The following is a 13,982-nucleotide window of genomic DNA, read 5'->3' as shown; positions in this document are numbered from 1 at the left end:
GCGAAGTGAGGACGAGGATGATAAAGGGAACCAGCCAGAGAGCCTGGGATCAGGGCCACAGGGGCGGTTTGGGGTTGTGTGGTGAATGAAAGAGGAGAGGGCGCCGGCGGGGGCACACCGTGAGGCTGGCCTGTCACACGCTGTGAGTGTGGGCAAGTTCTCACCTCACCTGCTCTGTCCACCTGGAGGGCTCGGCTCTGCACTGCAACCAGCCTAAGTGGATGCCGACTCCGGCCTCTCCTTTGGCTTCCAGCTCCATCTCTATGCTGATGGCGCCCCGATCCCCAGATGGCTTCTTTCCACCCAGACCTAGCAGCAGATCTCAGCAACTCACTGCATTCTGTGCTTCCACTTGGATGTCTTACAAGCTCCTCAAAGTCCACCAAGTAGAAGTCTGAAATCAGCCTCTTCCCCACCAGCCTGCTGCACCCCCAGGGTTTCCTGTCCCAGTGAAGGGGACCACTGTGTACCCACCTGTCTGTGCAGCCAGAAAGCTGAGTGTCATCCTTACACCTGGCAAATATGGCTGCTTCTCTGTGCCCTCTGCTCCTGTCATCACTCAGTCCCGGCGTGCCTCCTGGACTCACGGGACTGGCCCCAGGGCCCCCAGCCGTCCTCAGCTCTGTTCCCTGGCCACACTGCTGCCACCGTGAGCTTCCAAGATGCAATCTGATCATGATGTTCCTTTGCTCCTTGCCATCCCTGGGTAAAGCCAAACTCCTTGCTGTGCCCCCCATGGCCTTTTGTGATCTGACCCACTCTGTCTCCTCCACCTTGCCCCTCACCATGTCCCTGTGCATTTTACACTCCAATCAATCCTAATGTCCTTACAGTTCCTCAAGCCCAGCCCGCTCTGTCTCACTGCGCCCCTCCCACCAGCTCCAGTGACGATGACTGACATGACTGCACGTGCGCCAGGTTCAGGGACTGTCCAGGCATCCCTTCACAGGCATCGGCCCTCACAGCCACCCAGGAGACAGGAGGAGGACGGTGCCCATTTTACAGCCCAGAGGGACAAAGACCCTCCCAGCTGGTGAGTGGCAGTTCTCCCACCCTGCAGGATCCATCTCTCCAGAAGCCCCTCCTTGCTGACTCCAGCTCACCAAGAGCGGATTAGCGGATTACCAGAAGCCTCTTTCCCCACAAGGACTGTAAATCAGCTACTCAACACCAGGCAGTTTTCCTTGAAACTGAGGCTTAACCCTTTGAGCACTAGATGGAGAGACATTTTTCAGGATGGTTTTCTAGTATGTGTTACCGAGTGCTAAGCCTTCAGAGCACCACAGTGAAAGTTACATATTTACCGTCTTCAGTCCTCTCCTGTGCAAGGCTGCAGAGACCCGTGTCCTGGGGCTTCTACGGTGGGAGGATTGTTGGCCATCTTCATTTAAAAGGTCTTAGGTGGCTCCCTGCCCTCCAGGAGCTCCTGGTCCAGGGAATATGGTGGGCAAGTGAGCCCTGGGGGTGACCCTGTGTGCTGCACAGGGAGGGCTGCAATGCCCTTGGGCTTCTTGAGTCCCTGGGGCTCCCTAGGGAGCTCTCCCTTTCTCCCTGATGCCACTGACATGGCTGCCTCTCGTCGAGGGTCTGCCTCAAGGTGTGCCTGCCTCTCTCTTATCTTCCTAAGATCCTCCTTCTCACCTGCAGAGACCAGAGACGTGGGATCACCAGGGCAGTTAGAGTAACGTCTAAAAATAGAGTAACTAGTTCTGAGTGAGGCCCTGAGGGCTCCTCTGATTAAAATGCATGAGCCTTGATGTAGAAAGGGCGGTTTTTCTTTTAAACATTACTCTGCTTATTGGATGGTTCTGGGCAGGCAAGGTTGCCAGACAGAGGGGTGCTGGGATGGCTCAGGGGGGAGCAGGCCATGCTCTCTTCTTGTGCACTCCCACAGAGGGACACACAGTAGGTGTTCAGGAAATTCTCCCGGATGCCTTAGTATGTGGTTCAGGGAGGCTGCAGCCCAGCCCAAACCCGTCGGCAGTGAATCAAGGGGGAAATGGTGTTGCAAATCAACCATGTTCTTTTCAAGTTCAAGAAAAAGCAGTGGAAAGAGAAAGAGACAGGTGAAGAGGGGAAGTCTTTGCAAACTCTCAAGGGGAATAACAGTGGGAAGGAGCCAACGTGAAGCCTTTAATTCAAAGGGACAGGAGAGACTTCTCTCAACAATTTGTGTCTCCCTCCATTTGGCTCATTGCCTGAGTAAAAGTAAGGAGGCCGCCCATGAGAACATGCAAATTCCAGCCGATTGTAGGTGGGTTGCTCATTCATTGCAACCAAACACTTACAGAAATTGTCCCAACGTGAATCTCCTTCAACAGGAAGGAGCGAGTTATCAAAAATAAAAATTAAATTAAGAAACACACAGTGTATTGAAAACCAGAAAAGTCAGGAAAGAATATTGCCTTCTTAATAATAAATACATTTCGTGGGCAAGAATTGCAGGGGAATCGTTTAAATTAATTTCCGCTTTGTTTGTTTGGTTTGTACAGGGCTTAAGTCCCAGCTGACAGCAATCTGTAAAAGTTCTAACATATTGGAAATCTGATTTTCTTGCAGCCAGAATCCCATAGTCCAAAATGATTTCTCTTTCAACTCTGCTAATCAGACAGGCAGGGCTCAAATGGGCTGCTAGTTGAACCAAATTGCACTTTGTCTTTTTGGGGGTGTAAAAAGTATCCAATGAAAGCTTTAAATGCAGAGCTGCTGGCCGTTTCTCTCTGCAGAGCTGGGGCTGGGGTGGGGGGACTATGGTGAGATGAAAATGAGCAATGAGAGGGCAGCAGAAGCCCTCGCCCATCCTTTGCCCTCTGAGGCTCTGCTGGTGCTTCCTTCTCTTTCTGCCCCACCACTTCTGGAGCGTGTGCTTTGGGAAGCCAGGGGAACTCTGAAGGAGATGGAAGGACAGCGTTCCAATTCGGAATTGGAAACTACAAAAGAAAAGGCAAAATCCTCCCCCCACTCAGACTCTCAGAATTCGATTTCGAGAGGGACCTGATTGACTGCTCTTCTCATTAGCCCCCTTTCTCCACCTCTGCCAGCAAGCCAGCCCCACAGTGCCCAGTGCTCTGTGTACACGCAGCGCCCCAGATCCACAACATGCCGACCCTGACTTGTCCCACCCACCGGTCAACTCCACCCGCCTGGATCCAAGTGTCCCTCCTCACAGCCCACCCACACACCGTCCCCGACCTTGAATTCCCACCCCCTTATTCCTTATACCCACTTTAGTCTCCAACCTGGCTCTGGCTGTTTTCTAAAATCAAATCTATCTGTAAAAGATGCAGTTTTATACTTAGAACAAATAAATATATGAATAAACAAACTGTAAATAAACCCCAGAAAGTGGAGATGCACACAAAGGGCTCTGGAGGTCAGTCCTAGCAGGTGCTGCCCCTCCCAGCCCCACCAGTCTTGAACCTCCCACCAGCCAGGGCCACCTCTCCTGGCAGGATTCTCCTTGGCCAGGGAAGGTCCGGAGTGTGAGTGTGTTTGAATCAATTCTGTAACCTTCAGTCGATCCCTGTACCCCAAGGGGTCTTGACCTAGGCTCTGTGAATGAACTCCAGGGAACTCCCAGCCCCTAACATTATGGGTGAATGTACTCATATGTGCACTCCCCTGGTGCCTGGCTCTCCTGGGTTCTTACGGACCCCCAGGCCCCCACAAGGGCAAGCACCCCAGCTGTCCTTCGTGTCTGCCCACTGGCTTCTCCCAACTGTGCTTCTTAGATACCGCCCCAGACCTTAGTCTTGGTCCAGGAGCCAGTCTCCCCGGGGCGGTGGCACTGTCTGTGGCCCTTTCTTGCTCCTTCTCTGTTGCGCCGTCTTCCTCCCTCCCTTCCCTCTTTCCAACTGAATTCTCGTTTTTCCTCTCTCCCTAGTGCTTGTACGGCTGCTATGTCCATTCCTCCATCATCCCCACCTTCCACCGGAGGTGCTACTGGCTCCTTCAGGTAGGTGGCTGGGACTGGATTCTTCTTCCGTCTCTGGTGCTGGGGAAGGGTCCGTGGAGGGAGCTGAGTGGGGTGGGGCTCCTGCGTGCGGCGGCTTTGGGCTGAGGTGCCCCGATGAGCTTTCCTAGGGACATTGGTGTGTGGCACTGAGACCAGCTGTGCGGCTGGCCTGATGCAATGTCAGGTGCCAGGAAGGGGAGATGACCTGGTGCGGCGTAGTCCTCGCCTGTCCCATGAGAATAAAGCCCTGTCAGGTGTTTCCAGAGTGCCTCAGTTTCCTTTTGATGAGGACAGAAAGAAGGCTGAGCAACCTGCCCCTGACTGTGAGATGCCTGCTGGCTGACAGCCACACATTCATTTTCTCTTGTGGTTGGGTCAGTTGTTGGCATTGTGGAAAGTCTGCTTCCGGAGGCACGCTAGTTACAGTTGAATTGATTGGGACAGTTGTTGGGAGAGGAGCCACTGGCTCGGCGGGAAGGAGCTCTGTAATTGATTTGTGATGGCTGCTGTGGAGGGGGATGGAGAAAGGGGTGGAGGATCCACCCAGTTGCCATTGTTCCAAGGGTGACCTAGCTCCCAGATCTCTGTCCATGTTGTTTGTGCACAGCCTCACTGAGTAAGGCCAGGGTCAGTGCTGAGGCCACCCAGCCTCTTGCCAATTGGTGGTCATTGCTGGTCATCTTGCCTAGCAGAAGGTGTTACTGTGTGAGTGGGAAGGTCTGAGGGATGCATCCAGTCAGGCTGGACCTGGGTCCTTTTCAAAGCTTGTCTGATTTGCAGCTGTTCTCCATAGATCCCACCCCTGTGGGCTCAGTGCCATCACCCCAACTTCTTCCTGCTGCCTCTACCCAGGCATTGCTGCCTCTGGCCTTTCCCACTGTGGGTCCCACTTTCTGCATCCATAGTTGTTTAAGTTGGCCTGGGCCCCGGTGGTTTGGGGATCTCTCTGACCTGGGGGTGTGGTTGGGATGGGCCCTACGGATGTGAAAGCAAGCCCCTCAATGTTCACGGCATGTGTTTAGAGGAAAGAGAGCCACACATGACATGGAGCACAGAGAGGCCACTGGTCCCAGGGAAGGTGGCCTGGAAGGTGTCCATAGGGCCAGGAGCCACCTTGGTGTGGACACTAAAGCTCTGCCTAGACAAGGCCCTCCGTCCATCAGCTCTGTCCGGCCCCCGCCTCCAAGCTTTTCCGTTCTCCCTCAGTTCCCAGAAATAATTGTCTATGGTTCAGCAAGTTCATTAGCAGATGACGCCTGAGGCTGTCCAAGGATGTGCTGATTTGCAAAGACACTGCTTCGCTGACACCTTGCCTGTTGTCAGTTTCCCGGGGTCTGTCTCCCTTGGAGGTTGGCGTGGCCGCAGCTGGTTTTCTAATTGCCCCACCCTGCATCCTTGTGAAAGGGACCTTCAGCATGGTCCTGGGGTGATACTTTCCCTGTCTTGTTAGTAAGAATGGACCAAAGGCATTTCGCCATGTGGCAAAGTGTTTTCTCTTCTCCCTGGCTGCAGGAGTGGAGTGTGGGGCTCCACCTTGAGAGCAGAGGTCTCGTGGAGTTAGAGCATGTCCTGTGTGCCCAGGGTCACACCCTGGTTGCACACCCTGAGCAGCCTGCAGCTCTTGAAAATTCCTTCCTGGGCCTCCCAACCCCTGGGTCCCATTTTGGCTTTTTTCCTTTCTAGTTTCCATACCCCACCAGAACACCTCTTCTGCATGCTCTCTCTACCTGGCCGGGCCACTGCCCTCCTGTTGGAGCCAGAAGCCAGCTTCCTGCCAGCTAGCCTCTCCAGCAGCCCCAGCTGTCTGCTCTTCAAGGATGCTCCCTTGCCTCCAGGCCTGCTCTCCCGCACCCACGACTCTGCCTCCCTCCTCTCATTCCATTACGCTCTTGTGGCTTTTTAATTCCACTAAATTTACTTTCCTGGCATCAGACACCATCAGGCAGCCATGGGGTCTGAGCTCATCGCTCTCCAAACTGGATCCCACTCACTCAGGCCCCTTGAGCCAAGTCCTTCTTGGATTCGGCTGCTCCTGCTGATTTCTGGGGCCAGGTGAGAAGTGGGAGGGATCCTGCCCCTCTGACCAGCTCTCTCTTCCTGGTGCTTCCATGCTGGCCGCTGCATGCTGGAGACACACGTGGGGGGATTCCTGTGCATCTGGGTTTGTCACCTTCCAGCTGGAGGGGGAGTCTGAGTCTCTCTAAAGGCCAGTATCACGGGATCTGGTTTCTTCTGGGCTGATCTGGTCCTCTTCATTTTCTCTCCCCATCCGGGAGAATTGTCACTCCATCCCCTCTCTTCTGTGTCCTTGAGTATCTCTCTTGTTTCTGTGAGCAGGTGACAAGGAGGAAATGCACACAGGTGTGGGGCTCCTGCTCCACTGTCGGTGCTGGGCAGTAGGAGGGTGAGGGGCGAAGGCCAGAGCAGTCAGCGTGGCGTGCGTCCTGTGCAGAACCTGAGAGGGAGCAGCAGCCGGCGCCGCTCAGGGCAATTTGTTCCGGTGCTAATTACAACGCCAGGATAATGATGGCGTGGCCAGATTTAATTTCTCTGATGTTAAATAGGAAAGAAGCCGTGAGACACTGGCACACACGCATGTTGGCCTAAGTTTGTCTCTGACACCAATTACCAAAAAAAAAGCATTAGGTGGGGAGTGAAGGTGTCAGGGCAGTGACCGCGAGGACAGCTGAGAAAGGAGGCAGCTCAGGGTGCCAACTCTGCTCTGAAGAGCGGGGCTGGCTGGGACACAGGGAGCCCTCCTGAAAGGAAGGGGGCTTGTGGGAGGGAGGGAGGAGGGCTTTTGGATAAAGGAGAGTTTCTTCAAAGAGCAGCCCCACCGCTCCGCCCACTGCAGTCCCAGCTCAGTGGCCTTTCCTGCCAGCAGCCAGCTGCAAGCTCACTGCTGCCCCTGAGATCCACAGACAGATACTGCTTATCCCAAGGCCACTGAGCACAGCAGGGACCTCTACCCACCAGGCCTGGGTTTCCTCTCCAGGCTGTAAGCTGCCCGTGGGAGGGACGTGAATCCCTCTGTCTCCCCCACAGAGCCTCAGCCAGATAGGGAGCGGCCAGCGCTCCCTGAGGCCCGAGTGCTGCTGCAGACTGCCTGCCACCCCAGGAAGGGGAATGAGGGAGCACATCAGACCCGGGGCATGAAGGTCGGCCGCCCCTGCCAGAAGCAGAGGGTCAGGGAGGAGGGGGACAGGAGCTGACTCGGCACTTAGAGTTTCCAAGTGACCTAGCTTTCAGGAGAGGGTGCTCCCTCGCTCTCTCTCTCCATTGCTAATAAATATTTTATTAGGATGTGAGCAGGGAGACAAGGAACCAGAGCCTTCCCCCGAAGTGGTGTGTACTGAAGCCCGTGTAGCCCACGGTGCATAATGTTATTCTCACAACCAGTGGCACCACGTGAGGTCACCTGCCCAGGACAGCATCTCAAGGCCCCAGGCTGCTCTGGGCCCAGAGGACTTGACCTCAGGCCACTTCTCCAGCCAGGGCAGGGCCTTTGGGGGATTGGCTGTGAGATCTTGAGAAGCTATGGCTGCTGGCCAGCTCACATACCTCCTCTTGTCACATCCTCAGCACCACTGGGGGCTCATGTGTCATGGTTCACAGGGCAGTTAGGCTCCACAGAACTCAGCTGCTGCATTTCCTAGATAGACGCTGAGGCCCAGGGGTGGCAGGCCCAGACCAGCGTCACCTAGGTGGTCAGCAGCAGAGCCAGGCTGGGATCAGGCCTTCCAACTTCTTGTCCCTGACTTCTTCGCCTGAACGTGGTTACCTCTGTAGCCGCCTGGGCCCTGAGCCTTGCTGGGGGCCGGAGGAGGTGTAGCCCCTCCTCCACGGCTGAGCCAGACAACCTGGGCCTCCATCCCTGCCAACCGTGGCCTCTCCTGTCTGGGGCTTTCTAGTGCTTCAGCTCAGAGCCTCACTGCCTCCTCCTGCGTCCCCTTCTCAGGCCCCCACATTCCATCCTTTTGAACGCTTCTCCCCTACCCGCTCCCCTGAGAACAGGCCCCCATTTCAGGCCAGACTTCCCAGCAGATTCTGTATGGCTCATTTGGAAACTATTTCTGCTTCTAATGAGTGTTTTTCTTTTTGCCCTTGTCCTCTAAAATGCTTAATGAATGTTTTCTGTGCTCGAGTGAAGCAGGGGGTGTGTCCCTGTGTGCCTGCCACGGCTGTTCCGGGCTGTTTGGCTGCTGAGACCAGCTCTCTGGGGCGGAGGCAGCAGGGAACTCCTTCCCAGCCCCGCCTGGCAGCACACACCAAGGCTTGTGGGTTTGTGAGTACCGCTCTGCAAACACAGGGACACTGAGGCTTTGGGGGACCCAGGGGCTGGGGGCTCCTGAATCACTGGAGAATGGTGCATGTTTGGGTTCCCAGGAGGAGCTGGGTTCTTGCTCTGTCCTGACGACCCTGAGCATCGGAAGCTGTGACCACACAGCCTGCCGCCATGGGCACTAACTCTCAGCCAGAGTACGCTGGACCCTCGCCACAGGCCCTGTTTCACCTGGGAGAAGTTGAGGCTCCAAGAGTCCCACGGTCCCACTAGTCAGCAGAAGGTGCCTCCCCAGGGCCCCATCATCACCCCTTCTTATAGGGGAGGGGCGGGAGACAGCCAGCTTTGAGCACCTGGTCCCAGGTTGTGCAGCCAGAGAGGAGGTAGCTGCTGGTCCTGTGCCCCACGCTTTCTGCTCTCTGCCCCCGCCTGACCTGAGCTCTACCAGCCCCACCTCCCCCAGAAGTGGTGGGCACACAGGTGCTGTCTCCACCAAGCAGCACAGCACAGAGCGGCATGGAGCTGCCCGGAGGAGTGCAGGGCAGTGGGAGGGGTGCCAGCTCACCAAAGGGGCTCACTCCAGGCTGCACTGGTCCCCAAAAAGCCGCCCACCCAGGAGTGGAGGGAGGCCTCAGCCGCAGGACTCACTGCCTTCTAGGGAAGGAGGGAAACCCCTGTTCTTGCTCGGGCGGAGCTCCAGGTTCCCCTGGCAAGGGCCCATGAGAACCGCATTTCCCACCTGCCGGGCAAGGCCTGGGAGTTGAGCTGAAGCCCTAAATCCCTTTGTTGGGTTGCAGACCCACAGCTGGCATTCCATCCTCAGTGTGGCCAACTTCCTGCCCATCCTTATCCTGAGAGCAGACCTTCTGGAGGCAGAAATAGCAGGACTCCACGGGGACCCCAGAGGAGGGCTCCTGTGAGGAGAGCATTTCTCTTGCCAGGAGGAGGGGCTAAGATGGCAGCCGCTGAGGAGAGGCGGTGGCCGGTGGGCTCCCCAGGCTGACCCAGGGCTCTGGAGCTTCTCAGACAGGGCCCCACAGGAGCCACCTGTTCCCACGTTCTGGCGACTAAGCAGCGAACAGATCAGTTTCAGCTTCTGCACCTTCAGATGCAGGCCTCGTCCCCAGCAGGTCCCAAGGGAGTCCTGCCTCCTTCAGGGGCCTCCCACTTGTGAACAAGTCCTTCAGGTCTCTGAGGGCAACCGAGTCCCAGGCATCCCCATCAGCAGGGGAGGGAGCAGACTGTGAGCTGATGGGCCACTTCACCCAGCCCTTGGACTGTGGCACCCCCAGTGGGTCTGGGATGTGTCCCAGCACCACTGCTGATGGGACCTCAGTGTATATTTCTCTCCATCAATGCCAGACCTGTCTGTGGAACATGATGGGCTCTCTGAGCAGACTAGCTCTGGATCCGTAAGAAGGATCTTCAGACCTCATTGCTTCCTGAAGTGGCAAATCAGGGTGCAGCCAAGTCAGGTGGAGGCATTATGGGGGGGTCGTAGGACACCAGCCACTGTTTCTGCACATTGCCCAGAAGGCTGCCCTGGGGGGCAGCCCCTGGGGCACTGAGTGGGACAATGAGTACTCGCTGGCCCTCTGTTTGAGATGATGTTTATTGTAGCCCCTTAAAATCGTGGGGTCACAGTCACCCAGGGGAGCACCCATTAGCTATCTGACTCTGGGCAGTGCATCCAATTTCCCTGAGTCTCAGTCTCCTCATCAGTAAAACGGGGATAGTAATAGCATCAACTGCACAGGTCTGTTGTGAGAATTAATATAAACGAAACATAGTGCATGTGACAGTATAGCCCAGCTCCTGGCCCATGGCAACCACTCAGCAGATGATAGCTCAAAGCCATCAGTGCCAGGTGGACCTATAGGCTGGCGTCCCGATGTCCCGGAGAAAGCTGACGTGACCCCCCCATGTCACATCTCCCCTTCATCTCTCACAGTGAGGTTCAGATGGACAGGAGCCAGCATATCCCAAAGCAGGAGCTGGTCAGGACAAGCTGGCCAGGATGTCTCTCCTCCTGTCACACTCCCATCCTCTGCAGCTGGATGCAGAGGGAGACGTGTTTGAGGAGCAGTGGTGGCACTGTCATGCCACCATGTCATGAAAGCTAGAAACGTTCCTTGCCTCCCCAAAGGCTTGAAATCTGTTTGGGGAATGATCAGCTCTTTTGCAAACCAAGTGCCTTCCCCACCATCCACCTCACTCTGTCTGGGAGCGCAGCCTCACCTGGGACCATGCCCTGTAGCCCTCAGGGTTGTCCTGCAGGTGGGCTAGGCCATGGAAGGGATAGAAAGCCCCAGTGGGGTGGCCAGACGAGTGCATCCACACTTTCCCTTGGTCCTCAGGCTCATCTTCATGGTGGGCGTGTCTCCACTCAGAGAGAGCTGGACTCCACCAGCGGGCCATCCCCGAGACACTGGGGACAGTCCAGCAGAAGAGAGTCCTTCCTGCCTTCCTTCCTTCCAGCCTTCCTTCTTTTCCCTCTCTCTCTCTTTCTTTCATCTTTTTTTTTTTAATGGAAGGTATTATAGCTTCATAAAAAATACTCAAGGCTTCTTGCTCAGTAACCGTTTTTATGTTTCACTGGGGTGAAATAGAAGTGGCTGGGAAATAAAGCATCAAGGAGCACGCTCTGTATGTGGGCCCTTGAACAGCACCATGCGTTACCCAGACCATGACATTCCGCAGGGCTCACCTCGAAATGAGGCTTCGATGGGCTTAGAGCAACAGGAGGCGTTGCCGTCAGGCTGACTCTCTGTCTCAAAGGGGGCATTTTGACCCATGTGGTTCAAGGAAGGGAAGCGAGTTGGTGCCAGGGGAGTCCCTGGCCCCGCTCCGGGTCGGCAGGGAGGGAGAGGGGCCCTAGGCCAGCCAGACTCTCTTTGCACCATCCTGCAGACACCATGTTGTGAAAGCCGGGAGCTCAGCCCAATCCTTGTGTCGTACCCTCAGCCACAAAGAGCAGAGGACGTGGCAGATGCCGTCTGTGGGCTGGGCTGGGACAAAGGGTCTTCCTGACAATGTGCGTGGCTCAAAGACACCACAGCCCTGGCACTGGGTGGCCCTCGGCACTTGTTGGGGACTCTAAGTCCGGCATCCTTTGTTCTCACAGCTGCCCTGGGAGGGAGTCAGAGCTGGGCGAATTCACCTTGATCTTCACAGAAGAAGAAACCGAGGGTCTGGGAGAATAAGGGAACCCCAAAGACGAGGGCAGGCAGGGCTGAGTCCAGGCCCTTTAAACAGACACAATCCCCGTCCTTTAAACAGACATGGTGCCCATCCTCAAGAGCTCCCAGGCCGCAGTGTCCAGGCCTGAGGGGCACGGTACAGCAGCAAGCAGAGATGAGAAGGAAAAGCAGCTCACAGATCCTAGATGTGCTAAACTCATAGGGATCAGGTCCCGATGCCAAGAAGGACAAGAGAGTCTGATGCTGGGTCTCTTTACTCTGCACCCTTGGCTGTCACACCCTACCTGGCCATGAGCACTCTCCACTCCACCAGGGACTGGGCAGCACAAAGGTGGGAGTGGCTGGGCAGGTCCCAAGCGTTTGGGGAGGACTCCTGTGTGGAGTGGCAGGTGGAGGACCCTGTGGCATCAAAGTCATTTCTGACCCTGAACTTACGTGCCTGGAGGTGGCACCTGAAGCCATGTGATAAATCGGGAGGAGGGGAAAAAGAGTGGGCTGGGTGGTCAGGGGAGGCTTCCTGGAGGAGGAGGTGAGCTCAAGGATGGAAGAACGGTGCGGGGTGAGGCTGTTCTCCCATGCCCTTTCTGACGTGCAGCAGGTGTGGGCCACTGTGCACAGCGACAGGTAGGACTAACAAGGCTGTGTGGGGTCCCAGCTCCACGGTCCCCAGTTGTACAGACCAGGCCCAGGGCTGTCTGGGAAGAAGCCTTCAGGACAGGTGTACCAGGCCCCAGTGCCAGTCAAGTGGCTTGGAGGGAGCGTGAGGCGAGGCCCTCCCGCAGCGTCTCTGCTTGGGCCCAGAATAGAGCAGGAGATATGGGGCTAGACCACCAAAGGCTGCACGTTCGATGCTGCTGTGAAAGCTTCTTCAGATGGACAGTGGCCTTGCCCTTTGTTATTATTGTTAGTAGTAATAGTAACATAGCCATGGTAGTCGAGGGCTTCCGTGCCCCGGGTACTTCGAAGCACTTTGCATGCCCTGAGAGGCCAGTCCTTTGTTATTACCAGGTGGAAAGGAGGCTGGAGCACTCAGGGAACATGCTTTAGGTTGGCCGGTCAGCTGGCCAGCAGGCCTTGACATGCATGAGGGATGACTGGCCCAGACACCAGTTCTGACCTCACGGCACTTACAGTCGAGCTGGAAAGACGAGCTTCCAGCACATGGTTGTGTCGTCAGCTAATTATGGAGATGGACAGGTCTGGAAGAAGAGTGAGGGGCTGTGGGGCAACAGGACAGGCTCCAGGGAGTACAGCACTGAAGGAAAAGTGAGGGGAGGGCGCCAGGTGCGGGGGGTGGCGGCTTTCCAGGTCAAAGGAGGCCCTCTGGTGGGAGAGACCATGGCGAAGAGGAGGCGGCTCTGGGGCAGGGTAACTAGACCAAGCCCCGTGCTACAAGCCCCTGGAAGGCTTTTTCTTAGGGGAACACAAGCAGACAACCAGTGAGCGGTGAAGGCCTTTGCAGCGGGGGAGGCGCAAGTGTTGGGAAAGAGAGCGGGAGAATGAATCGCAGTGTCAGAGGGATCATTCTCCAGCTGCCTCCTTGTTCCGGTTTTATTCTGACTAGCAGCCTCCACTTCTTTCTTCATTTAATGTGCCTTGAATAACGTGATGAGAAGATAAGGTAGACACTAGGAATTTACGGTGCTATGCAAAAAATTGCTCAATTCCATTAAGATTTCAGGATCTTTGCCAAGGCTGCACGGCAGAGCCGATATTATTTCCTTCTTAGACATCTTTGCTTGATTGCAATTTACGATGCCAAGGCCTCTGCCGTACCCACCTAAAGCCTCCAGAAAAATATGGCTGTCCCCCAACAGCGGCTATTATCCTCTCTAAGGAAAGTCACTGGGTGTTTTCCAGAAGATTCCTTCCTCCTGATGCCCTCCTCTGGGGACAAGGAGACATCCAGGCAGGAGCAGCAGTTGGCTTTTTCAGCTGCCACCTTCCAGGGAAAGCAACTCAGTCTCGCATGATGGGGTCTCAGCTGTTTGACCTCCACCTTGCAAATAGCAGCTGCCTGTGCTGCCAGCCCTCCGGGGAGGTGGGGCCCTCTGCCCCCGCCTGTGGACGAGGGGGTGCTGAGTGTGTGGGAAACCTTGAAGCAACTGGAAAAGCTTCCCACTGGGACCACCTGGGCCTGCGGTCCTTCCAGGCCCACGGTTTGTAATCACCTCCATCTTTTACTAGCCACGTGACCGGCCAGGAGAATTAACCTCTTTGAATCTTCTTTCTTTGTCTGTAAAATAAGCATAAAATGCCTCCCTCCTGAGGTCACTGGGAGGATGAATGGAGCTAATGCCCACAAAGGTCTTAGTGTCACACTTGGCACACGACAGCCCCAAGGCAGTGGTGGCTGTGGTCATCACCGTGCTATGACTATTTCCAGGGGCTTTTGCTCCAGAGGATTGGCTGGGTGGGTGTAGTTGGGGTGGGGGGTCCCCTGAGAAGGTCCCATCCAGACTACTTTCCATACGGCAAAATGCTCGGTCTATCAGATGCGACTGTGTGGTAACCAACCCTGTTTGCTAACTTCCTCCGCAGTGTT

At 55.7% G+C, this 13,982-nt stretch overlaps 1 protein-coding gene across 42 annotated transcripts in view; it reads left to right on the top strand.

Moving 5' to 3' along the window:
* Positions 1-13,982, top strand: part of CAMTA1 (calmodulin binding transcription activator 1) — an 850,910-nt gene that overhangs the window by 590,725 nt on the left and 246,203 nt on the right. For 40 of the 42 annotated variants that reach the window (XM_070261025.1, XM_070261024.1, XM_070261022.1 and 37 more), the window contains one exon: positions 3,884-3,955. The exons of the other annotated variants lie outside the window; for them this stretch is intronic. In XM_070261025.1, the coding sequence (XP_070117126.1) occupies positions 3,884-3,955 (72 nt within the window). The remainder of the gene's footprint in view (positions 1-3,883; positions 3,956-13,982) is intronic. 42 annotated transcript variants of the gene reach the window in all.

This window comes from Equus caballus, chromosome 2, assembly GCF_041296265.1.
Source record: "Equus caballus isolate H_3958 breed thoroughbred chromosome 2, TB-T2T, whole genome shotgun sequence".
NCBI classification, from domain to species: Eukaryota; Metazoa; Chordata; class Mammalia; order Perissodactyla; family Equidae; genus Equus; species Equus caballus.
Note: the sequence above shows the minus strand (reverse complement) of the source record. Positions and strands in the feature narration are given on the sequence as shown.